We start from the raw sequence: 27,177 nt of genomic DNA, 5'->3' as shown, positions 1-27,177 counted from the left end.
GAGGAAAAGACAGAGCAACATATCTCCAACTTTCCCCCTGGAAGGAGTTGCAACCCATAATGCCACTGAAGAGGAACTCCCCATCAAGACAACAGAAGCCCCAACCATCCCCAGCAGCACTCCCACGGTCACTGCTGAGCAGCCTGTGCAACAAAGGTTAGTGAGCCACAGTGAAAAGGGAACCGTTACTACCATGGCCAACACCCCCATTGTGGCTGCCGTCAAAAGCAAAAGACACAGGTCAAAGGAGAGGGAGGAGAGAAATAAAAGGAAGAGAATCACCTCCACACCTCCCACTGAAGAGGCTGCCTTCCAGAAGTTCGCTGAAGATGAATTTAAAGTGATTGCTAGAATCGTCAGTCCAACTATCGTCACCGCCATCACTACTGTTAACACTGCAGAACAGCTTCTGTCTCATAGACCAGACATAGAGAGGAAAAGGTCACCTGTTACTGCTACCACAGTTACTACTACTACTACTACTACTACTACTACTTCTGTTAGAACAGCTGTGACCTCCACTTTGAGTGCCCTCCAGAACAAAAGGCAACGGATGAAAGAGAGAGAGAGGAGAAAGAGAAGGCGAAAAGTTGGTCTCCCCCTTCTAGCTGAGGTTGCGTCACTCCAGAGTGACTCTAAAGATACAATTCAGATGCTCACTACTACTGACTGCACATGTGTACTAACCACCCCGGCCACCACCACTAGTAGGCCTAAAGGGCAGGAAGCACTACACAGGGTGGGGAAGGATGGTGGAAGGGGCCATCTTACTGCTACTGCTGGAACTCCTGTTGTCGCTGCAGGAAGACATGGGTTAAGAGAGAGAGAGGGAAGAAAAAGAAGGAAAACTGTGCCCACTGTTTTCAATGATGGGGTATCTCTCTATAATCACAATAGGACTGATCTTAGAACAATGACATTTGCAGGGTTGAGACCACCAACAATGTCATCCAAAGTGGACGAAATAGAGGAGTTGGAACCACAGATACCTGAGGACGGCACCAAGCAGGTCTTCTACACTGTGCAGACCAGCACACCTTCCATGAGTCCTATCAATTTAACTTTAAAAAAACTACAGGAGCAACTAGGTAGAAAGAGAAGAAGAAAAGCAAGGCTTTCTTATGCACAGCAGTGAAACTCCTTACCATGTTGCTAGCATAAAATGTGCAACGTCATCTTACATGACTAGCCAATATCTTGAGTATCAGGAAAACTTGTAACACAGACTCAAAAACTGTAGTTGATGTTTTCTCAAATCAACAATATAACCATTGTTCCACAGTAATTGTATCAATTGATTGGAGGATCAAGATTATACTTCGTTATATTCTGTATGTTTTTAAAAACAGATTTAATACAATATCTGAATGTTGCATATTTCCAGTATACTGATTTATGGTGGGGGATCATGCTTGTGTGAATATAACACATTTTGTTTTATGCTCTACTGCAAATCATGAAGGGCTTGAATGTTCTGGTGCAGAGCAATGACAAAACCCCTAAAAAAACACAATACTTGCAAATAAGCAAAATAACAGTGTAGATTTTCCTAGTTCACAATTTTGCAATGTTTACATACACTGATTCCTCTTTGGGGAATCATGAAAATAATATATCTCAAACCTTTTTTGAGGTTCATTACCATTATTTTAATTGCTCTGCACCAGCATGGCCCTTTGTCACTATAAACACAGCAGAAGTTGTACAATCATGAATGGAAATACTGTCATATTAAATACTGCTTCAAAAAAAAAATCATCTTACTAATAAACTAGCTTAGCTTTACCTTTCTGACCATGCTGTATACACTGAATTGAAGCCAAGAATCCTGAGCATTTCCAGTTATTAGTCCAATTATTTTCTTTGTTCATGGGGAGACTTTTAGCCCTCCTAGTCCCCTCCAATGCGACTTAAAGTTTTGTGTGGAAAAGGGTTACATTCTTAACTTAGGATTATAGGCTCACCGTGCACACTTCTCTCTCTGCATTCAAATGAGGTTTGTAACACCCAGCGCAGAGGCTCAAATCCCATATCACCTGATTTCCACATGCTTGGACCTAAGAGGAGTTTAGCTCCATTAACCCTATTCTGACAGATATGTCCAGTGAGCTATTAGCTAGCAGATTCCTTATCTCAACATCTACAAATACGATTTGTTTTGTGGACTATGGACACCAGCTTTGGTAAAAGATTATTTTAAAGAGGTTTACACTACTGCAAGCTGCAACTAGAGCTAACTAGCAATCAGACGTTCATGGTACATATAATGGTTCCAGACACTGGGAGCAGCAGACCAAAACGTTCAGAATAACAAATTTGGAGAAAACTCTCATTTCTTAACTCATTACAAATAATACTGAATAATCAGCAATGCTTTGTATGATACAGGTATATCTGATGGTTTGCAAATGCTGTATCTGAACATCAGAGTTGAACGTCCCTGATTATGAATAGTAGGTAAGCTATTCTACAATGCTTTAGCCTGACACAGAGTTTTACTCAGTATTGCAGGAAAGAGGTTTTATTAGCCTATTTTGTCTCTTTGGAGCATTATTTGTGGTGAGCACACAATGAATGAAAATTACAAATATCATGTTTGTACATTCAATCTTTTTTATTCAATAGGTTCAATCGGTTCTAAACAAAATCCTTTCATAAAGTGATACTGTATGTCACATCTTCATGACAGTAACTAATGTCAATGAATCACAGTGAATATACACTCAGTTAACTATTTATTAGGCACACCTGCTCATTGATGCAAATAACCAGCTCCTCCAAACAGAGCATCATGTGGCTGCAGCTCAATATATAAAGCGTGCAGACATGCTTATTAGGTACAAGATAGGTGTACCTAATAAAGTGGCCATTGAGTAGGTTACTGACCATAGCATGTTTGCTTTAGCAATGCATTTAAAAGTAAAAGAAAAAAAAAGAAAAACTTTACTGTAATGTTTAAAAGTGCTAAAGATTCCATCCATTCTTCGACATTTCCAAGTAATACTGTCAATGTTCTTCAGTGTGTTACACAGTTAGGAAATCTGACCTGGACCAGCTACTCTGTAATAAAGGCTATTGCCACTGTCAGCAACAAGACCAACACAACTAAGCAGCATCAGAATAGAAATACATTAAAGGCTAGTCATTCAAATGAACAATAGTACACTGTAGAAATATGACAAAGATATCTGAGACAGAATATAGGCCTACTAGGACACAATAATTGCAATTTTGAGCTGGTTGAGCTGGAGTTACAGCAGCCTTAGTTACAGTGACTATTCAGATAAATGTTTTTTTTCTCACTGGTTTTGTTGCATGCATTGAAGTTAAGCTTACAGCCTGATTATAACAAACCATGCAGTTTCTTTGTTTCCGGTACAGTCCACCAAAATGGCAAGTGACAGGTGATCTTTAATTATTAATGCCGATGCACTAAGCATTTCTGGAGGGACAAATCACAGTTTTCTATTCCATCCCCAGTGGTAGTTGTCTGATTCGATTGAACACATCCATGCTGATTCACAAAAGCTTATCCTATACTGTAACTGTTGTACAGTAGTTACTTAGTAGCAATGGAATGGGTTTAATACATAAGTTCATGTACAGTGGAAGTGGGTGAGACCAGAGGGAAGTTGCATCATGGCCTAGCGGTCCATTTCGTCCAGCAGTGGTGTGGCGTCTCCAGCTATGGACATGGGTGTGCTCTCGGTCATGGGGCTGGGGGAGGGCCGGGGTGTCATCCTGGGCCTCTGCTTCTTACGCTCTGCCTCTTTCTCCTGCAGCCACTGTTCCGCCATCTTGCCCCAGTCCACTGCTGTGTGTGAGGTTGCCCTGCATCAGAGAGAGAATTCATCACTTAAAGCTACAGTATGTACGATTTTCCTAAGATTTTAAACATAGAAAATCTCTAAAATGCAATGATAAATTGAGAGGGTTCAGTGAATTAGCTCCTATGTGAAAATCACATCCTTGTAGACTGCTGGGTTGGCTCTGCTACAGCAATTCTAAAACGTGGCCCTGGGGAACTACCCCAAAGTATAAAAAAAAATAAGCTTGGAGAGGAGGGTGTCTCCTCTCATAGAGGTGTGGCACACCTGGTTCAAAGCGTGCAGGCTCTTTTTTTTATTATTTTGTAAATTATGTATATAGTTTAATAAAAGTGTCAATATCTATCTGTTACTCCAGGTTTTATTATACCCTAGGTCTACTAGATGGGCTCTGATCACCTAGGGAGAAAGAGAGAGAAAGAGAGAGACCTTGCTGCTTTCTTATCTCTCAATCACTGTCTTGACTTTGTCCACTTACATTCAACAATTGCACATACTGACAAAATGCATTCCTAGACGGAGGTCTGTGCTCTCTACTCTGAGCTACCTTTGAAGTTATGAAAAAGTTAACATGATTTGTAAACAGCAATTCTCTTGCTATATGGGAAATTAGATCTTTTTGGAGGCAAGCCATCCAAGATTTGAGTGAAATGAACTGACACAACAGGTCATATTCAATAGACAGTGCTACTGCTACTAGCATAAATCAACAGGGTTGTTGATTATTTTGTTGTTGTTTTTTAACTCAAAATTTCCATTCGCAATCATGGTCGGTTAATACAGGCTTGGTTATACAGTAGGTGTGAGCTGTGTGTGTGTGAGGGGGTGGGTAGTTAAAATCTGTTATGTGACTTACTTTGCATGTGTCCTGTGGCGAGAGGAGGATGAGGATGGCGTGGAGGAGGAAGGGCGGTGTCCATGCGAGGACTGGGGCGTGCTGCTGGGGTATTGGGGTGTGGTGCTGGGGTACTGGGGGGTGGTGGCCGGCTGCTGGCTGGGGGTGGTGAAGGAGTAGCTGGGGGTCATCAGGGGAGTAGATATAGCCTGCTGGGCAGGGGTGGCAAACACCTGCAAACAACACGAGAGGTTAGTGAAAGTCTTGTCTGCAGTAAAAATCGAAGACCACGTGTATTTCCAAACGTACGTGATAGGCACTGCTGCTGCCTCCGCCCCCAGTACTGCTGCCACTGTAGCCATACTGGCTCGATGCCCACTGGGCAGGGGTGGTGTTGGGGTTCTGTCCCCCCTGGCCTGTTACCGCAGCGATGGCACTAAACATCTGAGACGTCATGTTGGGTGGGAGGGCGCTGACTGCTCGAGTCAGGTCTGATTGACAAGACACAGTAGTTATACATGATTTATTAGGGTGAGGTTAGACACAATACCAGCACATGACTGATTGCAATCTGAAATTATCTCAAACTTGAACTGACCTGCAATATTAATATTAGCTGGCGTGGCATTGATGGAGGCTGGGGTTCGTGTTCTACTAGTGCTGCTTGGAGTAATACCTGTTGGAGAAAGACAACATACGTCAGAGAAATTGAATTGAAAACACTGTTGGACAGTGAATCACCCTTTTTTCCACTATTGAGGTGTTACGAGGACAGCATTTCTATAGGCTCTGACCTGGCACTGGCTCTTGGTAATGGTCCTTGAACCAGCGGAAGAGTCCGTTGACTGTGGGAAAAATCTGGGATCTGTATCTGAAACCCTCAGGCGTGATGGTCACAAACTCAATCCTGAAAGACAGGGTTATGACAGTCTAATTATGATATCCTGAAAATGACCTCTCATTGTGGAGGTTCACCAGATTATAAATGGTAAATGGACTGCACTTATAAAACGGTTTTATCCAAAGCGCTTTACAATGGCTTCTCATTCACCCATTCATACACCAATGGTGGCAGCTGTCATGCAAGGTGCTAGCCTGCTCATTGGGAGCAATTTTGGGTTCAGTGTCTTGCCCAAGGACACTTCAACATATGGACAGGAGGAGCCAGGATTCAAACCGCCGACTCTACGACCACTGGACGACCCGCTCTACCTCCTGAGCCACAGCTGCCCCATTGTGATGATTATTCCTAAAATGACCAAACGTTCATACAGAGAGAGAGGTAAGCGTTAATGTTTATGTCAATGTCCTCTCCTGGCTCTAAATCAGCCCCAGAATCATGCTTGCTCCTGGCAAGTAACAGCGCTGAAGACAAAAAGGCCCTTCATTCTCCCCCTATTGCCCTGACGCACATTTTGAGTGGGTGTGAGCAGTTCCAATCAAACCAGAAAAAATGAAGCTAAGTGCATCACCAGCATTTCTAATCATGCAAATGTATGCATTCCATGAATTGGTCTTCATTAGCATGACAAAGACCGGTGGGTAGTGGTTGGCAGTTCTCAGCTAACCTTGGCTTTCCACGGGGTTGGTAGCCGAGCAGGAACTTTCCTGGCAGCTCTCTACAAGCAGACACATAGTAAGGGATGAATGTAGGCTTCTCCTTCTTGCTTTTCACCAGGACTTCCTCCATTTTCTGTAAAAACAAACAAACAAACAAAACAGGATGGCAGCGGATGGTCATTGAAAATGACTATTCTCTTTGTAGTTCTCATACACTACTGCAGACTCGTAAAGAGATGGACACAAATACTATACTGTAGCTACTAAAATATATCACATACACAATCACATACACATACTGTAGAAATGAATCACATACACACATACTGTAGAAATGAATCACATGCACACATACTGTAACCATGTAATACCAACCTTTCTGTCTCCACCACTGCATTCTTGAAAATACTTGTGACCAAGCAGATCGCGAGCAAACGCAGCCATTGGTTGAACGTATCGGGCTGTGATCTCATCCAGATCTTCAAATTCCTGAGAGAAGGGAAACAGGAGAACACACAAATCATATGCCCTCATTCATAAAGACATGAACAATTCTATACACCAGCCTCACCTCATTGTTGATCCACAGGGTGTGTCCCAGACTGAAGGCATTCTCCTTGCCCTCTTCCCGTATGTCAATGTGCTGGTAAATACCATCAGCCACCTTCCAGGTGACAGTCAGGTGGTTCTCCCCTTTGCTGCTGGGCCGGATGATCACATCGCCCTGGTCCATGGACTCCATCATCTTCTCCGCCTGCTTGAAGTTAATGTTGTGGAAGGAGGGGTGGGCGATCACCCTTTTGATGTAGGCTATAGGGAGAGAGTAATGCTTAACCACTTGTGATGTTTAGACATATTTGGCAACATGTAGGACAAATATTACTGATTGACACACCAAATCTACATCTTAAATATCTCAATTTACAGACCTAGAGTTGACACAATACATTTTAAGACACTAACTTGTTCTCTGCTGTTTCTTCTTGGCCTCCTCCTCCTGCTTCACATCTTCAGTTTCAGCTTCAAAGTTGTAATAAGTGTCTTTGGGCAGCTTCCACTCATTGTTCTTGTCTGACAGGTCTGATGTTCGACAAGTAAGGTCTACACTCAGCTTCTCTATGTCAATCTTCATAATTCTGCAGTGCACTGTCATGCCCACCTGCAGAAACCAGCACACATCAATGATTATTTAAATACATCCATCCAATGATACATGAAAATACATCCATGAGTGTTGAAAGTTGTCGATTGCTGTAAAACTGCATTCAGTAGATATTCAAGGACAGAGTAAAGACACCTTGACTCTGTCCTCAGGGTGCTTGACCACTTTGTCACTGAGGAACTTGGTGGGGATAAAGCCAGTGACCTCATTGTCCATGCGTGTGCGCACCCCAATAGCTTGGCCAGGACAGGAGCCACTGTCAAAATGATTCCACACCTGCAAGAGACAACAAAAACATGCTGATAAATTGGGGTATAGAAGTGGGCCATGTTCCTTGAGTTGATGAATACAATATGTCTCATAAGTTTATCTGTCAACAATAGCATGGGCAATTTACAGAGAGGGTTTACACAGCTTTCTATCAGGCCCTTAGCTCCACAGTGGACCTGGTTCTCACCTCGCTCAGCTCAGGGAAGTTGTCCTGATGACAGAAAGGGCACTGCCACAGACCAGTCTCATCGTTCCTTATAGCCTGGTCGTAACTCTCCCCCTGGGGGCGCCGGTGGGCAATGCCTGTTACTACACTCGTGATCAGTTTACCTGGAGAGTGTGGAACATAGGCAGAGACCATTAGAACGCATTTGTAAATACAATGAAATACAGACTATTAAACGGTGATGGGCAAACCACAAGGCTCTGGTAGAGCAGGAAGAGTAACTATCACCTATGTAGAATGTCTCTGGTGTCTCCTTTGTGAGCAGGTTGAAGATCTCCTCTGTGTTGGGGCCCCTGTAGGTGGACCTCAAGTCTTTGTATCTGCAGCTCAGCTCAGCACGGATGTCATACAGTGTGATGCCCTTGTTACCATAGCCCTGTGGACATGGGAAGTATCTTACAGTGAACACAGCACTGTCACCAGGATGAATCAGCTCTTCCTCTGCTGCATCTTTCCCACCATACTGACCTGTCTCTCCAGCTCCTCAGCGAACGCATCCAGGTCAAGGTCTTTGAGACGCTCCGGGTTTTCCAGAATCTCCTCCAGAGCTCCGGCAGGGTTGGCGTCCTCTGCTGACTCGTCATACTCAAGGGCGTCCACGGCCATCTTGCGGGCCCACTCATATGTCTCCGGGTGAACGCGCGACCCATCCAGAACCTCGATGTAGGAATCAGTGCTGCTGGGATAATTGACTATGAATCAGTCATGGAGCGATTTGTGAACAGAAGTATTATACTGTATAGATAGTATTTCCCATACTACGTATTACCACTATATTGCTCAAAGTTCTGAGTCTGACCTGTCTCCCAGAGAAGCTGTGTCAATTTTAATGAATCCGGCACAGTTAATGAAGACCTTGGGCCCCATGTGGCACATGGTAACTAGCTGAGTGCGGTTCTCAAGACGAGTGTTGTTCTGTTTCAGGATCTAGAACAACAGATAAGTATGCTAGTCAAACACAATGAGGTTTAAAATAGGCTACTCTGCTCTGTACATGACTATATTGGTTTACCTTGAGCAGGTGGGCACCTTTCCTGGGGCCCAGGCCACAGACATACTGGACCAGGCTCTGGGTGTAGGGGTGGGCCATTGCTCGGTTCACATCCACACCCACCTCGTTGACCCGGTTGATGAACTCACAGTAAAGGGCATTCAGCAGGTCCTCTTTCACCACATGGTCCTGGCAGGGAGGCATAGTACAGTCTGCTTCAAAAGAGCCCCACCTGGTAGAGGCTGTAGATGGGCGATCAGTGTGTTTTGACCAAAGCCTAATCTGGTTGAATTCCCATTATTGGCATAATAGAGAGATCCATTACCTGTAGGGGATGGAACTTTAGACATAGGATGTCCTCGTCACTGCTGCAGATCTGCGCATACTCCACCAGGGGGTCCTGGATCTTCCTGGCCACCGATACCGCTTGTCTCAGGAGAGGGGGGTAGTCTCGAAAATCTGCCTGTGTGTGAATAGAATATTTCAAAGAAATATACAAACATTGTTACAAAATGTTTGTATGGTGAAAAATTGTTTACTTTGTGTGAAAAAATACCTCTGACTTCTTGCTATTCATGTAGAGCACGGCCAGTTCGTTATCAACCAGCTCCACTCCGATGGCAGGGAAGGATGACTCCTGCTCCAGCTCGCTGGCTGTGCGTTTGATGTCCTCAATGACCATCTGGGCATCTCTTCAAAGAAAGAAATAATAAGGGACACAAAACATACACTTCCAGTAAATATTTTTAGTAACTTCACATACTAACCAGAGAGAATGAGTACATAAAACAAGGGGATGGCGAACCTGTTCTCTCCAGTGACAGCAATGACGTGAGGCTTTTTTTTGCTCAGGAACTTCTTCAGGGTGTCAATATCTTGAAGCTAAAGGTTATGTTACAAGTATTAGTGTTGCAAAAACAGAGTACTGCACATCATTGGACTGTGATCTCCGTTGTCAAATCTTAGTTAAATCTACCTTCTTCTCCCTCTCATCCTCTCTCCATGCATTCCTCCTCTTTAGGAAGTAGGGAAGCCTAAGGAAATCCCCCACCTCCCCATCACCGTTTACCAGGGCACAGAACACTGGGGTGTCTCTGAAGAAACACAGGGATTCTCAGTAAACGACTTCTGTTCGCTTACTCCATTGATTTTCAACAGGTGGAAGATCCAACACAAAATGTCAGGAGACAGTACCTGTTGCTTCCGAAGGCCACTCCCAGCACGCGGATCCCTTTGCCTTGGGCCTCTGTCGTTAGTTCTTCCTCGTCCTCCTCCACTTGCTGGTCAGGCCGATAGGGTGCCACCTTCAGCCAGTTATACAGCTTCCTGCTGCAGGCCTGAGGGACGGGCAACCACTATCACAACACTGTAGGCTCATACATACTTAAATGATCTAAGCCGCCTGCTTTAGAACGCCAATGCCGGAAAAAGAAAATAAGTTGTCGATATCAGTTACACCAATATCACATCCAAATAAAGATAAGAAAAGAAATAAAGCTCATGCTTTGATTATTACCTCCACCCCAGCGGCAGCGCAGGGCGAGAGGTAATGTTTTCGGTGGCATGGGTTGGTTTGTCGGTCTGTCTGTCGGTCCGTTAGCAGGATTATGCGACAACTACCAGACCGAAACTCGGTGGAGGGGTGTAGCATGGACCAACGTAGAACCCATTACATTTTAGAGCAGATCCGAAATGTCTGCAAACTTTTTAAGGTAGGTTGCCAAATTACTATCGCCTCAACATCCACCATTTTTGTAGATAAATTATTGACCGAAGACGTCACAAAGAATTGTGGGAGCAAAGGGAGCAAAAGTGACCATCTCTTGTTCACTTCGAAAATTACCGCTACGAAGGGACCGTTGAAGGGGGTAGTTCGGATTGGAATGTCCTTCAATATGCCGGCGGAGGGCATGGACCCGATAATGTTCCCTTCGAAGGGGTAGAGCCCTATCATTTGGAATACAGCTCAAGTCCAGGTCAGGGACCGGACTGAAGAGCATCTGTTATTCTGCATGTTTTTTGTATTGGGTTCTTTTGGGAGGAAACCCTTGCAAACACGGGAAGAACATAAAGGCAACAGTGCAAGTATGTGAGTGATTTTGGGAGTCAGTGTCTTACTCAAGGACACTTCGGCACACTACCGGGAGCTGGGATCGAAACGGGAACCTTCCAATCCTTAGCCGGCCACTCTACCTCCCAAGCTGCGTGCCACCCAAGGTCAACACCACTTAAACACTAAGGGAAAGTTCACCTTTCTACCATTTATACTTTTAATACTGTGAGATCTTGAAATTCAAAATTAGATCCCTTAGCATATATAGTACTCCCCAGCTCGGTTTGGACTCGGGGGACCTCAAGAACGAATTCTATTTTGAGCTCCAATCCCCTCACTGTGATTGATCTTTCAGTGAGGATATTCTTTATGTTTGAATGGACATGCTCATACCTTTGTGATGCTCTCTTTTGCCTCAGCAATCAGTTTGTTCTTCAGTTCCTTTCCCATCTGTGGGTACAGGAACTGCTTGAGGGAGCGTTCAATGACAAGGGTGCGCTGCCTGTTCCACTCCTGGACCTGGTGGCTGAACTCATCTCTGTAGTAAAACTGCTTTATCTCCTCAAAGTATGTCTGGTCTTCGTATCTGCCCAGCAAAGGTGAGATAGACACTTAGCCCAGGGTCGTATTTACAGCAGAGCATAACACTTTGATATGCTGCATTAGAATATACTGTACCCCTTCACTCCTATCAAGTCAATACATATGTTGATGGTCAGAAGACCTTCCTCCTCTGCCTGGCACATTCTTAGGAACTGGTCTCCATTCAGCTCCTTCACAGGCTTGTTCTTCAGGTACTTGAAGGAGTAGCCATAATGGGCCTCATCCACATCCTGCAAGATAGATTTGACAAGTGATATACGTGGTGCCAAATCCATTGGTGCTGATAATGCACAAAAAATCTATAAGTAAAATGTAGCTGCAAGCAACGATATAGGGGTAAAACATCAAGTGCATCAAAGGCAACCACGGAAACATGCCATAGCCACATTTGAGCTACTATATGTGGTCATTGATAATGTCAACAGGGGCGCTACAACAATTGATTGCGTTTTTCCACAAATGCACCTCCAACTTAGACACTTGGTGATGAGGGTCATGGGACTGTCTCGAATGAGTGTGCCAGTTTTCACAACTTTTGACCATACGGTTCTATGGGCTGCCATAAACTTCCAATGCAGAAGATGAAAGCCTACATTTACAATAGGGTGCCATCGTACCTTTGGTGCCTGGACCCCTAATAAAGTAGAACTTCTGTTCAGTATGTGAACTATATGACACATGAGTTATTGCTATGACACCACCCATACGGACACAGGGGTCACTGCAGACACATCCATACCTTCCTGCCTTTCTTGGTGGGTTTGATGTTGATCTTGGCCCTCTCCTGGAATGTTTGTCGAAGCACGTGTCTGACCAAAGGCTCCCGGGCAATCTGCATTGCCACCATGTAACGAGTGCCTTCCAGTACGGCCTCTGCTGTGCTGAACTGGCTACAGGCACACAGAGATGAGGCCATATGTGTTTACTTGGACAAAATATTAAGAGGTTGGCATGCCAATCCATGTCTGTGCTGTATCTGTACACAGTGTCAGTGGTGTGTCGATGATTGACCTGCAGATGTAGTCTTTTGCCAGTTCCAGTGGCTCTGCAGGGAACTGCTCTGTCTCATGGCGCTGGTAACTGTCACGCAGATTCTCTCCAAACTGTTCTGGAGTCAGACCAAACTTCTTTGCCAGGCCATCTAATGGGAGAGAGACCATCAAGAATTGACCTTAAAAGGTCTGCTGAATCTGTAGGTCTGTAATGAGCGTTGACAGTGACATCTAGTGGACACAAAAGAATGAAGCACTCACCCAATCCTGCACTCTGGCAGATACTGTACATGTCCCTGCGTGAAGCTAGCTTCAGCTCTGGCCCCTTTGACTGTGGCTCCTCCTCTTCCTCCTCCTCGGGCTCCTGTTCACCTGTGAGTGGAAGTGGATAGTGCAGCTCTGTCAAGGAAAAAGTCCTACAGTGTTTTTCATATCTGAAAACAATAACCTGAACTACTCTACCGTCTTCATCTACTTCTTTGATCTTCTTTAGCTTCTTCTTGCTGGATTTGGCTGCATTCTGCATCTTTGGTATGTCTCGGCCATAGTACAGGAGGAAGTGGTTGTACACATCACTCAGTTCATCAGAAGACTGGACATCCTTCAATCTGGTCCGACAAAAAACACCTCATTACAGCACTTGGGGTAAATGTAACTAATTTCTTACAAAATTCTCATAAACAAGTTGCTTTAATCAATGTACAAACAAACAAAAAGTCCATCCATCGGTACCTCTCTAAATCTGGTGTGTCGAGTGGGCGTATGCCATCAGACAGGGGTTTGTCTGGGTCTGCTGAAATCTGCTCGAACTGGTAGGCCTGCATCTTCTGGAACAGCCGGGTCAGGTTCTGTTTACGAGTCTTCAACTGGGTCCACTAGGAAGACAAGACGAGACTCACTGACTGAAAATTCCACAATCATTAAAGTGATCGTCATGCAGTGAACATATGAATCCAGGGCTGTCTGTCACCTTCTCATCCCACTGCCAAACCTTCCATAGATCATTGATGTTCAGCTCTGGCTCCACATATTCCTTTCTGTAGAATGCTATAAATGGAACCTGGAACGAGAGGAGTCATTTCAAACGTCCATAATAAATGTGCCGGTGTGAAAATTAAATTAAGTTGTCATGTATTTGTGCAGAACCTCAAAGTGTTGTCATGTATGTGTGCAGTACCTCAAAGTGTTGGTTTCTCATAAAATTTAGGGCCTCTTTAATCTTCTGAATGGTGCTGGGACCCTTTCTGCTGAAACTAGTGGTTGGCCCTCTATCCAAATAGTCTGTATTCTCCTAAAATAAGCATAAAGGGTTGGATTTCCGTTAGTAAAAACACATTTTCTCCACAGAGAATGCTAGTCAGCAGTACTGTATCACTCTGTTGTGTGGTCCATCATTACCTGCATGGAGATGGTGGGAGTGGAGAAGGCGTTCCTGTAAATCCACTCAGCCTCCATCTCTAGCTCATCATCCTCTGCAGGCTTCACAGGGGTGGAGCGCAGCTACAAACACAACCAGATAGGTCAGACTGTGTATGTTGAGACAAAACTCCTACAACACAACTTCCCACTGCCATCAACTCATTGACTGATAAAGAGGACAACAGATTTCTTAACCAAATATTTTCTTAATGTAATGATTTAGTACAATTACTATTAGTTAATCATTTTAAGTAGGTGAGGCATATAACAATACATTTCCTAAGCTACTTTATCAAATGATTTTACTGTAGGTTTTGCACATTTTAAAGTTATAAGCACTGTTTGTTGTTTGAAGTCTGAAGTTGTGATTCTCTTCTCTGGACGCCATTTCCAATCCAAAACAAAAGTCCAAGATTTCATGTGTCCCTTTTGTCAAGAAATAGTGGTATGCATTGTAGAAGCTGTCTTAGGGTCACCTACTGTAAATGATACTTGTACAGATATTCATGTTGTAGACAACATATCAAGCACTCGGGCACACACCTGGAATCTCTCAGGCATGTCCGTGGAGCGGATCTCATTGTCCTGGTCTGTCATGTGACTGCTCTCCAGCTCGCTGGGCTCGTAGATCTCAAAGATGCTGCGGCGGCCCACCCTCTTCTTGGCCTGCTTCTTGGGCCGGTCCCAGCTCTCATCTTCAGCGTCTTCCTCCTCCTCCTCTGCATCATCGTAGGCTTCAGTATCAAACTCTGCAAAGTCAAAGTCCCCTCCGAATATCTCCTGGGCCTCCTGAAGCGCTCTGAGGAAAATAACGTATGTGACTAAAGGTAAACATACAGTATCACGTTGTGCAAAACAGGACCTGCACATTAGCATGTCTGCAGGTGGAGATTCAACTGTTATAGGCATATAAATGATTGCATAATACAGTTATCACTTACGCATCTGTGTACCCTGGCAACTTCTTCCTCCATTTGGGTTTCTTCAAAGGCTGTCCATCGTCATCCACGATAAAGTCATCAATATCTGAGTTCATAATTCAGATACATTTAGTGGCATGAAATGACCATATGTACAAAACTCTTATTTTTAGATCATATTTCATCTCCATACCTGACTCTTCATCATCATCTTCCTCATCTTCCCCAGGATGAAGAGGCACATCAAGACCTTCGCTCTCATCCAGGCCTCCCACTCCCATGAAGATCTCATCCGCTATCATGTCCTTCTCATGGGCTTCCCGGACATCGTCATCCGCCTCCTCGTCCTCATCGTCAGACATGTCTCGCAAACGACGGAACTTTTGCTGAAAGGTCATGAGAACGGAGCAATTTACCACAAAAGCATGTCCCTTACTACTGCACATCTGAAGTGAAGAAGGCCTTCATACTGTAATGCAAAACCTTCCACTGACATGTTAATGATTCCAGTTCAATTCACATGTGAAATTTACCCTTTTTACTTTGACTCCCAAATTCTCCTCAATGAGATCAATATCATCATCATCCAACCGGTCATCATAGCCTGTAAACAGATAAAACAAGACAAGTGAGACAAGGAAACACTATAGTTACTGTATTATAATCAAATATCTCAGTGAACTTAAGAAACAAAGTTGCGAATGCCCACTTACTTCTTTTCCTCTTACGGTGTCCAATCTCTTCCCCAGAGTCGCTTTCTCCTTCTCCGTCTCTCTTCCCTTCATCCTCCTCCTCTTCCTCCTGGTCCACATCATCATCAATCAGACCACGGAGGTTCCCATGCTCATCCTGGTCCTCTGTGTTCTCCTCCTCCTCTTCCTCATCTAGAGGGGAAAATCAAGTTCATCAATTTCAAAGAAACTAAGTTGTTGTGATGACATTCTTCTTCATTGCTTCTGCGCGTATAACCATTAATCTATACCAAAACCAGTTGTTTTTGTATGTATGTCCCAAGCCGGTGCTCTGCTTGGGACCTAGCCTACCTGTATCACCGAGATAAGGTGACCTTACCATCATTAGCTTCACCACGCTTTTGTGCTTTTGTCTGGGTCTCCTCCGATTCCTCAAACAATTCCTCCTCAGATTCCTCTGCCTCACTTTCAATGAAGTCAGACATGTTCATAAAGGGGCTGTTGAAGATTAGTGCAAAATTCTTTTACAATAGGAACGTGAACTATTCAAAATCGCATCCTTGACACAATCTAAATGAACAATTATTGCAACCATGCATGCAAGATATTAGGTGCATATAAAGAACTGCAGCTACAAAGCCGCATAGCTGGCTTGTGCAGGAGTAGGAGTGGTTTGCGCTAGCCAGCTGATCCTAGCTTCGCTACTGGTAGCTAGCTTGTTTGCATAACAAGCGATGCCCACAGCTGGATGAGCATCGCGCATTAACGATGGCACATACCTTTGAAGTCAGGTCTGGTTGATGCGACTGCTCAAGGGACTTAGCTACAAATAAATAGCCATTTCGATTAGATGAACGTGTCAACTAAGCTACTTTGTTAGCTAGCTCTCTGCACAAAATGTTTCCAGATAGAAAAAATCCAACAGAATTCCGAATGGAGGCAGACGATGATGGCGACTGGGTGCACTGTGCGGACGTCACCGTAGAACTCAGCACAGTATAAGTGATTTGACAAAAAGGTTATTTTCAATTTTATTATATTAAGGAAAAATCATTTTCAGTTGACAAAAGTCAGAAAGGAACATCATTTATCCTATACACCATTCATCAATTCATATCAATTAACCTATTGTTATTAAAAATCCCTACATTTTCAGGAATGAAATTTATCGGAGGCTCGTTATTTTTGCTCAAATACAAACAAATCCACGAACTTCCACATCTATTCATTAATTTCATTGGGTTATTTTTTCAATTCTGCTATTCATTAATTTCATTGGGTTCTTTTTTCAATTCTGCTCATAAGGTCCTTCAGGGTCCTCCAGATTCCTCCCGTAGAACTGCTATGACGCCTGCTCCGTGGGTCGCATTAAGATATCTCCAATCTAGATATGAAAACATGGATTAAGACTATGGTAGGACATCGATGAGCAGGGGCAGGGGCATTGTCAGGAATTTTGGTACCAATGAAAATATATCCCACTGGGCCCCTTAAAATACAGTATACCTTAATAATGCCACCAATAAATGACAGCTGGTGAGCAAGATTGGAACTTGATTATGAATGAAACATGAGCGAAAAAAAGAAATGAGACGGTGCAAACGAAACATTCAAAGTAAAAAGAAACACATGGAGGAACAGATTTAGCTGATGACATGAACACTTTGCTGGCCCAAAATCACCACTCTTGCCTGACAGAACTTTGATTATGAAATTAGCTTGCTTCTGCTTTCAAACTTTGTCACACATTGTTATCTGTTGTTGAGCTGATGTAGAAATAAATGCTATAGCAAATTAGTGCACGACAAAGATGGACCATGACTAGACGACTGCCTACCTGCACATGTGGAGGTGCGCTTAAGACATAGATAACTGCATTGGCAATGTCAACTGCTTCCAAGCACTGTAAGACAAGACAAAGGGAGACAAGCTGAACAAATCAAGCAAGCTGCACCAGTCTCAACTTTCAGTAAGCCACATATTCAATAGCATTAGAAGAATCATTAAATGTGTTACCTTTATGCTATCATACGTAGCAGCAGCCTTTTCTGGGTTGAGGCTGTGGAGCCGGAAAGCAAACTCTGTTTCCACCAAACCAGGAGATATACACTGCAAAAAGGAATAGCTGAGATGAACATTATGTTATTCTAGGATACCGATCTCGCTTTTTGAAGCACAATAATGATTACTTTGCGTAAAGGTAAGTAAATCAGTAAATAAATAAATATATATATTACTTTACCAAATGATTTATTGTGTCTATGTGACATTGCCAATAAGAATAAAATAAAGATGTCTAGTTTGCTCATGAACAAAATGTCAAGTAATGTAGCTAAGAAGGTATTTGACAGGTCTTATGGTTATGAAGGCTCAGAAGTTAATTATAGTTATAGTCACTGTTGGGCAATATACTAAATAAAAGTAATCAGGTAAAGTTACTTATTACTTTCTCTAAATGGTAATTAGATTACTAATTACACTCTTTGGAAAATAATCAGATTACTAATTACTTTACTTTTGAGTTCAATCCATCATTCATTACCCGAATCACAGAAGTGCTGATTTAGGATCTCTTTGCATTAGTGTCATAATAGACACAAGACTATAAATGGTGCTCAGAGAGCACAGACATCTGCCCCTGAATGCATTTCGTGGCTCTATGCACCCAAAAATTGAATGGGTTCTAAATTGGCCCATGCTACACCCCTCCACCGAGTTTAACGAAAAGCAGTCTAGTTTTGCATAATCCTAGTCCAAAAAATGAATGGAGGTGAATGACCGGCCCGGCCATGTTGGTGTGGATCGTGGACCCGCCCCATGATTTGGATCTGTTCCAGAATTGAATGGGTTGTTAGTTGACCCATGCTACACCCCTCCACTGAGTTCCATGAAAATCAGTGTGGTAGTTTTAGCATAAACCTGGTCTAAAAAAATAATGTTGGTGAATTGTTGGCTGTGTTTGGGCATCTCATGGACCCGCCCCGTGATTCGGATCCGCTCCAATATGTACACTCTTCACACTACATCCTACACCCTTCCACCAAGTTCCGTGGAAGTGTTGTATTATTTTGAGTTATTAACATTTATAGCTATTATTGTTCCCCTGCCCCCCTCTAGTTATTTGTTGTCCACGTTAATTGTTAAGGCCATATAGGGCCACTGGGTGATGGTGGCCAGCCCTTTTAGTTCAGTATAGTTAATATAGTAATAGTTTATATAAATAGGATTACAGCCCCCTTTGTAGCCCGTTACACTTACTGTGGCTCGAATGTGAGTCTTAGCCTCCCGTAGTTCTTGCCGCAGACCCTCAGTCAGGGCAGTGACAGCATACTTGGTGGCACTGTAGAAGTGCACAGCAGAACTGTGCACCACACGGTGCCCACTCATACTGCAATAGAGACGTGTTAAGAGTTGTGTTGAATTATTGAGAGAAAAATGTCACCGTCATTTGAGTGTAATAACACATTGAATTGGAACAAATATCTGTAAGCAGCCATGAGTATCTGAAATGTGTGGCAAACATTGACACTGTACCTATTTATATTTATAATGTGTCCATCATCCACCTTTCTCTCTTTCATGGACTGATATGCCTCACGAGTGCAGATGGACAATGCAATGATATTCACCTGTAATACAAATTACATTCACTGAGCACAGAATTAATATGGAAATTATGTTTTATAGCTTTATCCATTGCATGTGTGTGTTCAGGTTATTGATCAATGCTACAGTAGGCTTGACCCATGTCTAATTGCAGTGCTAGAATAGGTAATTACATCTATCATGTTCCTCCAGCCATCTGTTTTGCCATTTAGCAAGGACTCTGGATGAGCCAAGCCAGCATTGTTGATGCACACATCCACACCCTGGTGAAGGGTTTTGATGGCCAAGAACATGGACACGATCTCTTCCTCATTGGAAAGGTCACACTTATAGGGGAACAGGGTGCCACTGTGGCCAGCACTCCGACACTCATCAGCCAGTTTCTGAAATAAAGATATATAATGTGTGTCATAACAACATGAAACATATAAAATAGAATGTCTTTTCCCACTATGTACAGTACAGGTAGCCTACATGAGTGGGATTGAGAGACTGGTCCGTCAGAACAGAACACACGCGCGGTTGGCTGTTGAGCTTGCAGACCGTGTCAGGAAAGTGTTTGTGAGAGCTATTTCATTTGACCGCAGTAACATTTTCCTGTTCAACTGGTATTTTCTGTCTGCAAGGGACCACACAACCTTGAAATAGTCAACGTTATGAATTAATTTGAAACTTATTCAAACCTTGTGACAGAGCTGGAAAACGTAACAGTTCATTAGGTTACAGCGAATGGTTGTAATTTAGCCAACACGGACATAAAATAGGCTACAAGTTGCAGAAATTGCGTAGTTTATGAGTTTAAAACACGAAGAGTAGGCCTTAACAAAAATTACATGCCTACCTCTATTTTCTCGACGTTCCTCGCGCAGGCGATAACCTGCATGCCATGCTGGACAAGAGCCTTGGCAATAACCGCCCCGATTCCAACTGAGGCCCCAGTGACGAGAGCCACTCTTCCCTTCCAGCGATCCATGCCCTGATAAAAACAAGTGACTATTTGCTGAAATATTAACAATACGCTATTTCTTTCAGTCCTTCTCAAAAGCTACCGAGTTGTGTCCCCTGTGATTGCAGACGCGCTCCTCGCAATCACATGATCACATGCAAATAAGGTCCAGCCCATTTTCGGGACTAGGCTGAATAGGATTTTGAGCTCGTAAGTTACGACTTCAAGTCACGACTCACGACTTCATAGCGTTCCAGGCAAACTGTCTGAATGTGTGGCATTCTGGATAAATGTAAACAAGCCGATATGGTAAAAGCTTGAGATCTGGCACATTATCAGAGCTGGCAAGCTAAACATTGTATGCCTAATTTCGCTATGCTAAGAAATCGCACGTTACATTTTATTTATTGACATCATCGACTTTTCGCCGTTTGCATGGTCACGTTCAGGTTTACCTTAATGTTAGCTAGCTAGCACTGACTATCTCTTGTCAACATATTTAGGCATCATTACATACACATAGCAGGTTGTAGTGCATAATCGTTTGTATTATTTTGATTACAACGTAGAAATTTACTTTACGTTGCCCTAAAGTTATCTTTGTCGCCATACCCATGGGGGCTGCCATCTTGCTTAGAGGGCTGTGTGACGTCAGAGAGCGCAACTGGGAGTACATCGATCTGGTACGAGTTCACGGGTGGGAAGTTACGGGTTTGACTGCCATTCCAGAGCATTTTCACTTGTAGGAGGTAGGAAAAACACGAGTTACGGGTTGCCTGGAACGCGCCATTAGTCTACATCTGATTGCTCATCTCATACATTTCCTCCTGGAGGAACCAAGTGTTCTGCCCCTGGTATCATTTAGGAATTTAACAATTTCAAATTGATACAGCCAGTCACAAAATACAATGCAATTACTTATTCCATGCCTGTACGTACATAACCTGTACCTACATCTCTAGTGGCTTGTGGTCTCTGTCCTCGCTGAGTGTAAGAATTTGACTCAATTCAGTTGCAACTGTTTCACCTCAAACTAGTGTTAAATGCAGGCAAAACCAAGTTGTTAACAAAAAGAAGGTCCCAGTTGTTCTTCACTGTATTACGTCTGCCCAAGGTACCCCTGTTGTGTCTGTGGCCACCTACAAGTATCTAGGTGTCATGGATGATAGCCTTTCTTTTACTTTTCATATTGATCACCTTATAAATAAATTGAAATTAAATCTGGCCTTTTTCTTTACAAAGCCAGCTTTTACTTAAATGACAGGAAATGGCTTATTGCTGCCACTTTCTTGCCTCTTCTGTACTATGGGGATGTATTATATATGAATGCCTCTTCTGACCCTACATCTGTTGGATGCTGTCTATCACAGAGCACTAAGATTCATAACTGGCTGTAAACCCCTCACACATCACTGTCACTATCCATGTGCAGAACTCTGCTCTGGTATCTTTGCATCTATAAATCCATCCTTGGATTATTGCCCACTTACATATCCACATGACATGTTAACAGTCCTGGCATAGCCTACGTTCTCAGGACTTCATCACTCTCACCATCTCCTCAGTCCATACTGAACTTGGCATTCTTTTGCTGCTGGAGTTTGCAGACTTCAGATATGTACTTGTTCTGGAGCAGGTGGTCCCTGCTGGATGTCCCTCTTGGATGGACTGTCAGCACTCCTTTGAGGAGTGAGTATCACCAGCTAGTCCACGTTTCACTAGGTTAAACATGGAGGCTGTCAGAGGCTCCTGTCCCCATACATACAGTAGACAGCAGGCTGGTGGAAGACAAAGGGACCTACAGTTGATTTAGACATACATACAACAGCAATAGCAATAAAAGTGTTGTGTAAAATGGCTGTATATACCTAATGCATAGCCATCTGGGGCTTGATATCCAGGTGCTGCCAGGGGCTGCTGGGGCTGGGCACGGCACAGGGCTTGGGCACGTCATACAGGTGGGTCATGCAATGCTGCTTCTACTAGAAGTTCCGCTTAAGCTCGGCCTGGCGCTCCAACCTCTTCTGACTGGGCATGTACTACATACAGTAGATCAACTTGCCATTGATCTCCATTCTATTATTCTCAACAACAGTCTTTTGGGCATCCTCATGCCTCTGGAAGCTCACGAATCTGAAGCCAAGGGACTTGCTGCTGTCATCAGTCATCACACGGATGCTCTTGGGCTTGGTCATCCTTGCAGAAAACTTCCCTCAGCATCCATATCCTCTCCAAAGTTATTGATGTAGACATTGGTGAGTAATATTTGTGACGTGTTGTGACTTAGGTGCCTAGGTCTGCTATAAATTGTTTAACAATATTCTCAGGGTCAGTTGTCTGTATTGACATGTATTTGTCCGCCATGTCTGTGGAGCAGAATTCCCTGTGCCTAGATCCTATAGCTTAGCCCCTACTGCAACGGGCTTAATAGGTGACTTAGAACCTAGAGAAGGTTGAAGTACAAGTACAATAACTGCTGGGGTTTAAAAGGCTAGCATCAACTTCCATAAATTAGAGTTGTTTAAAAGAAGGTCTGTGTACACAACCATAAATGATAAAATTTGAAGATAATGTATATTGTGGGTTGCGGCTGTGGCTCAGGAGGTAGAGCGGGTCGTCTAACGATCGTAGGGTCGGTGGTTCAAATCCCAGCTCCTCCTGTCCACATGTCGAAGTGACCTTTGGCAAGACACTGAACCCAACATTTCTCCCAATGAGCAGGCTAGCACCTTGCATGCCAGCATCTGATTGGTCAGCTTTATGCATTCAGATAAGAGGTGTTTCCTCCTGGAGGAACTTGCCATCCAGCAGATAAATAGGCCCTACCAGATAAATAGGCCCTACCAGGTGTTTGGTTCTTGGTATCATTTAGGAATTTTAATCAGTATAGGCTATACATTCATACCGCCACACACAAGTCACAATGCAGCTATTTATTCCATTTTTCTTTGCCACAGTTGTGGGGATTATTACAGGGGCAGGTAAGCTAATTGAATTAGATGTTACATTTTAATGTGTATACACAGGCATCTGATTTATATTGAGAGTTGTCACTATACATTATTATCCTAATCACATTGTAGGCTATTTTGTGTGTGTGAGAGTGTGTGCGTGTGGGGGGGGGGGGTGTGGATACTGGGTTTATCAATTGATTAAGAACCAGTCACAAATACTAACTACAACATATATGTAGGCTTTGATTGTGGTATGGAACAAACAACAATGGTGATTGGTAGAGTTCAATAGACAAAGGTTGACCATACAGTTTAGGCTCCAACTCATGCTTTCTTACAGACCGAATTATGGATGCTCTTGTTTATTTTGTAGGCTTCTTTGACCACTTTGAAATTAAGAGCTTTGTTTTATCAAATCATTCAGTACAGTAGCTTTAATATGCTGATCATTACTCTGAGTAGGCCTACCAAGAAAAGTGTTATATAAATAGAATATAATACTACTACTACTGCTTAATAATAACAACAACAATAATAATAATAATAATAATAATAATTATTATTATTATTACTATTACTATTATTATTATTATTATTATTATTATTATTATCATCCGCAGCATCATCATTATTATTATTATTATTATTGCTATTATTATAATTATTATTATAATTATTATTATTATTATTGTTGTTGTTGTTGTTATTATTATTATTATTGTTATTATTATTATTAAGTCCTCAAATCCCTTTTACAGATTGGTGCTACCAGTCCCAGGTTACATGCGACAGCAACTGCACAGGTAAACATTGAAGGCTCTGTGATATTGTAGCACACACAGGTAGACAAAACGTAGATTTCTGTTGGTTAATAACCTACAGTATAGACGGAGTAGGTTACAAGTTGCCTCAGTTTACTGTTTTATTGTTTAATTCCTGCAATATTACTGAGCCGTTTTCCAATTACTGTATACGTGTGTTTTACAGTATTGAGAGCCTATATATATGCTATATTTTATTAGTAATAAAATGATTACCACGAAAAAGTGTTGCTATTAGAATGTTGCTATTAAAATATATCTACCTGCAATTGTGAGAAGAAATAGGTCTTCATGTAAAGTAGCCTAGCCTATAAGACCAATTAAGTTTAGTGAGAAACCTAAGAGAATACATCCTTATAGCCTAGATTGTCGTTATTTCTGCATAGACCTCGGTAGGCTACTCTCAATATTGCACACACCAGATCAGACACACCGTTTTGGATCTGTAATTCAAGCATACAGTATATTGTGCCTGTGTTACCTGTTCTGCATTTGAGATTCATTAAAGAACCAAATCCCTTGCCCCTGGGTCCTGACCTGACACTATTGTTGGCTGTAGTCTACCTTATGTTCAGTTTTGTGATTAATTTAAACAGGGCCTAATGATTGGGCAATGGTTGCGGAGCAGTGTGGTGCAAGGTCCCAGTCTCCCATAAATATTGTCACAAGGAAAGTACTACCAGATGGACGACTCACATCATTCCAGCTTACAAGCTATCAAGAGACATTTAACAGCAACATCACTAACAATGGACACACAGGTATGTTGTACGTACATGCACATACTGTACTAATGCACAAGTAACTTACACAAACCAACTTCAAAGTGTTTACTCAGCTGGAAATACAGTAAGGTGTGTTTATCATAAAAAAAGATTAAATTGCAATCTCTGTAGTTCAAATTGATTTGCCGGATAGAGCAAAGGTCAAAGGTGGAAATCTGGAGGTCTCATACAAGGCTGTGGCGCTTCACTTGCATTGGGGTAAGGATGGAGGCCCCGGATCGGAACATACTATCGACGGAGAAAGATATCCAATGGAGGTATGGCCTCTATCGCCATAGTCATACAATGAGGACATTTGTGTAGACTTGATTTATATGTATTGTAATATGACCTAATCATTATATCTATTATCTGTTATGTCATCCTCAGCTGCATATCGTCCATATAAAAGAGCACTACAACTCTTTGACTGAGGCTCTAAAAGATCCCACAGGTGTGGCTGTTCTTGGATTTTTCTATGAGGTATTTTTCAAACTCAGTACTTATTCTATGGCCTAATATACCTATCATCTTCACAACTGTGAGAAAACTGTCCAGCCTGACGTTGGTCTGATAGGGGATTTGACTGATGATGCCCCTTGACATTTCAGGAATCTGACAGCTCAAACAAGAAATATGACACCATTATAGAAGCTCTGAACAAAATCAAACTGCCCAGTAAGTCATATCAGTTTATAAGGTAATACATTGTTGTAAAGCATAGTTTCTGTGATAACATAATATATAGACTCTAATTAAGCTATAAGACTAAAGTACAAGATAGATAGGTACTTTATCCCAGAGGGGTATTGTTGAATAGGCATGTGATTTAATACACTGTGATAAAATATGAGAGCACACCTTCAGAGTGTCCAATAAAGCTCACTGATAAATGATACGATCAAGAGGAACAATAGCTTTCTTTGTTGATCAAGTGAAGTTCCATGCCAGACAGTAGGTCTCACCACAGGTGCTGATTTTGAGCTGTGTTATTTGTATTGTGTTGACTCCTATAGGCACAAACACTAGGCTGAATGGTGTGGCCCTGGACATGCTCATCCCCTCCCAGAGTAACATGACGAGCTACTATCGCTACACGGGCTCACTCACCACACCCAACTGTTCACAGTCTGTTGTTTGGACTGTGTTCGAAAACACCATTCCGCTCAGCAAGAGACAGGCACTGTTCAGAATAATTCATTCTCTTTTACACACACACCACCTGACAATGAAACCTCACTGACTACAGTATAAAGCTACCCATAAATGTCCTCCCCTCATGACTTTACAACTCTTATTTGTTTTACAGCTTGCTGCATTTTCCCAGCTTCAGTTTGCCGGTGGAATGTCAATGGTAGATACGTATCGACCAGTGCAGCCCCTGAATGGTCGGCAGGTGTATCACTCTGGAGGCCGTGTGGTCCTGCTCAGCAAATTGCTACTCATCACGTCTGTGTTGATGGCCATTGGAGTTTGACTGCTAGTGTAATTCAGGACATTGTGCAATTGTATATTTAAGTCATTATAAATTAATTGAAGATGAATAATGGGAAATCATTATGTAAACGATCTGTATGTCTGCATGGATGTAACGTCTTTCATAGGTCTAATTTTGTATTGTTAGGCTTCAGTAAAGTACCAAAGGTGTGTTATCTGTTATTATCTCTTACATTATCATCGCTGTTGGTATGTGATGTGACTTCATCACTGGACTCTGAATCTTAATTCAAATAAATACAACAAAGCATCTGTCCTTTTTCAACATTACCTACTGTGAGGGTCAGGCGGCCTTTTTGAAGGTGTTCCATCCGTATCATATCAAAGCTGTAAAGCAATTCATAAAGTAGTAGTTGTTGACTTCCTGCAATGGTATTGTGATTCATTCTTCAGGTCAGTTCCTCAATAGTCCACTGTGTGGCAGTAGTTACAGTGTTCTAATGAAGCTCTTTATTCATGCTGTCTTGTCTGTAATCTGCAGTGCTCCAGCATTAGACCTTTAATGTTGAATTATGAATCTGCTAGAATACTCAAGACTAAAGGAATATAGTGAAAAGGGTACAGGGATTTCAAAATCATGCTTTATAGTGAATTAGAGGATGTCAATTAAGGCACCATCTACAGAAGTGGTGAAAACTGGAGATTTGGAAAACAACACTGACATTTTATTTTTCCTAACCTTTCTGCATGCATGTCTAAAACCATGTGAAATGTGGATATATTAATACATAATGGGCCTTTATGCCAGCTCTATAGCCTATAGATCAAATCTAGAAAAACCCACTCCACTTATTGCACAACTGTACATGCGGATGACATTCAGCATGTGTGGTGGGTGACCGGTTCCCTGTGCACTTGTATCCTAACCATTTGTACCCTAACCTTTGATAGAATCATTCACCATTTAAGGCCTACAGTGTGGAAAACTATTGTAGAACAATGTACAGTATACTGTCTAAAATGAGATCATAGATAATACAATCAGCCCTAGTTAATGACCTGTGTGGATAATACCCACTGATTTCCTTTGAGGTAGTTC

At 42.5% G+C, this 27,177-nt stretch overlaps 3 protein-coding genes across 3 annotated transcripts; 1 reads left to right on the top strand and 2 right to left on the bottom strand.

Annotated features, from left to right (window-relative positions):
* Positions 1–3,644: 3,644 nt before the first annotated feature.
* On the bottom strand, positions 3,645–16,035 carry LOC311316268 (transcription elongation factor SPT6-like; the record flags this gene model as incomplete). The annotated part of the gene is made up of 36 exons (XM_084447101.1): positions 3,645–3,831; positions 4,684–4,895; positions 4,972–5,153; positions 5,261–5,338; positions 5,457–5,569; positions 6,231–6,355; positions 6,598–6,711; positions 6,794–7,032; positions 7,186–7,381; positions 7,520–7,660; positions 7,842–7,984; positions 8,109–8,256; positions 8,349–8,556; positions 8,680–8,807; positions 8,893–9,060; positions 9,197–9,334; positions 9,428–9,563; positions 9,677–9,753; positions 9,848–9,965; positions 10,066–10,208; positions 11,318–11,510; positions 11,603–11,757; positions 12,267–12,417; positions 12,539–12,668; positions 12,781–12,891; positions 12,982–13,127; positions 13,252–13,394; positions 13,490–13,579; positions 13,697–13,810; positions 13,918–14,019; positions 14,482–14,737; positions 14,880–14,964; positions 15,052–15,244; positions 15,392–15,462; positions 15,572–15,742; positions 15,930–16,035. The coding sequence occupies 36 exons, from the start codon at positions 16,033–16,035 to the stop codon at positions 3,645–3,647; spliced, it is 5,211 nt and encodes a 1,736-aa protein (XP_084303227.1).
* Positions 16,036–16,673: 638 nt separating this feature from the next.
* LOC311314928 (dehydrogenase/reductase SDR family member 11-like) lies at positions 16,674–20,198 on the bottom strand. Its single transcript, XM_084445464.1, has 7 exons — positions 19,998–20,198; positions 19,330–19,539; positions 19,085–19,179; positions 18,809–18,938; positions 17,567–17,659; positions 17,388–17,453; positions 16,674–16,934 (listed from the first exon to the last, which is right to left on the bottom strand). Exons 1-7 carry the CDS (start codon positions 20,127–20,129, stop codon positions 16,893–16,895), a joined length of 768 nt encoding a protein of 255 aa, XP_084301590.1. The 5' UTR covers positions 20,130–20,198; the 3' UTR covers positions 16,674–16,892.
* A 2,827-nt stretch (positions 20,199–23,025) lies between these two features.
* On the top strand, positions 23,026–26,118 carry ca4b (carbonic anhydrase IV b; the record flags this gene model as incomplete). The annotated part of the gene is made up of 8 exons (XM_084436574.1): positions 23,026–23,083; positions 23,815–23,859; positions 24,474–24,638; positions 24,774–24,919; positions 25,032–25,124; positions 25,253–25,319; positions 25,658–25,821; positions 25,951–26,118. 8 exons carry the CDS (start codon positions 23,026–23,028, stop codon positions 26,116–26,118), a joined length of 906 nt encoding a protein of 301 aa, XP_084292700.1.
* Positions 26,119–27,177: the final 1,059 nt, after the last annotated feature.

This window comes from Borostomias antarcticus (genome assembly GCF_949987555.1).
Source record: "Borostomias antarcticus genome assembly, chromosome: 1".
Lineage (NCBI taxonomy): Eukaryota > Metazoa > Chordata > Actinopteri > Stomiiformes > Stomiidae > Borostomias > Borostomias antarcticus.
The sequence above is the reverse complement of the archived record's forward strand: the minus strand, read 5'-3'. Positions and strand labels throughout refer to the sequence as shown.

Bases quoted from the DNA above. Each gene is read 5' to 3' on its own strand.
- LOC311314928 (XM_084445464.1), bottom strand. From the start codon at position 20,129: ATGGATCGCTGGAAGGGAAGAGTGGCTCTCGTCACTGGGGCCTCAGTT. The intron at 19,540-19,997 runs GTAGGCATGTAA...TCTTTATTTCAG, and splicing joins GGAACGTCGAGAAAATAGAG to AAACTGGCTGATGAGTGTCG. The intron at 17,454-17,566 runs GTAACACATTTA...CTTGTCTTACAG, and splicing joins CTACGTATGATAGCATAAAG to TGCTTGGAAGCAGTTGACAT.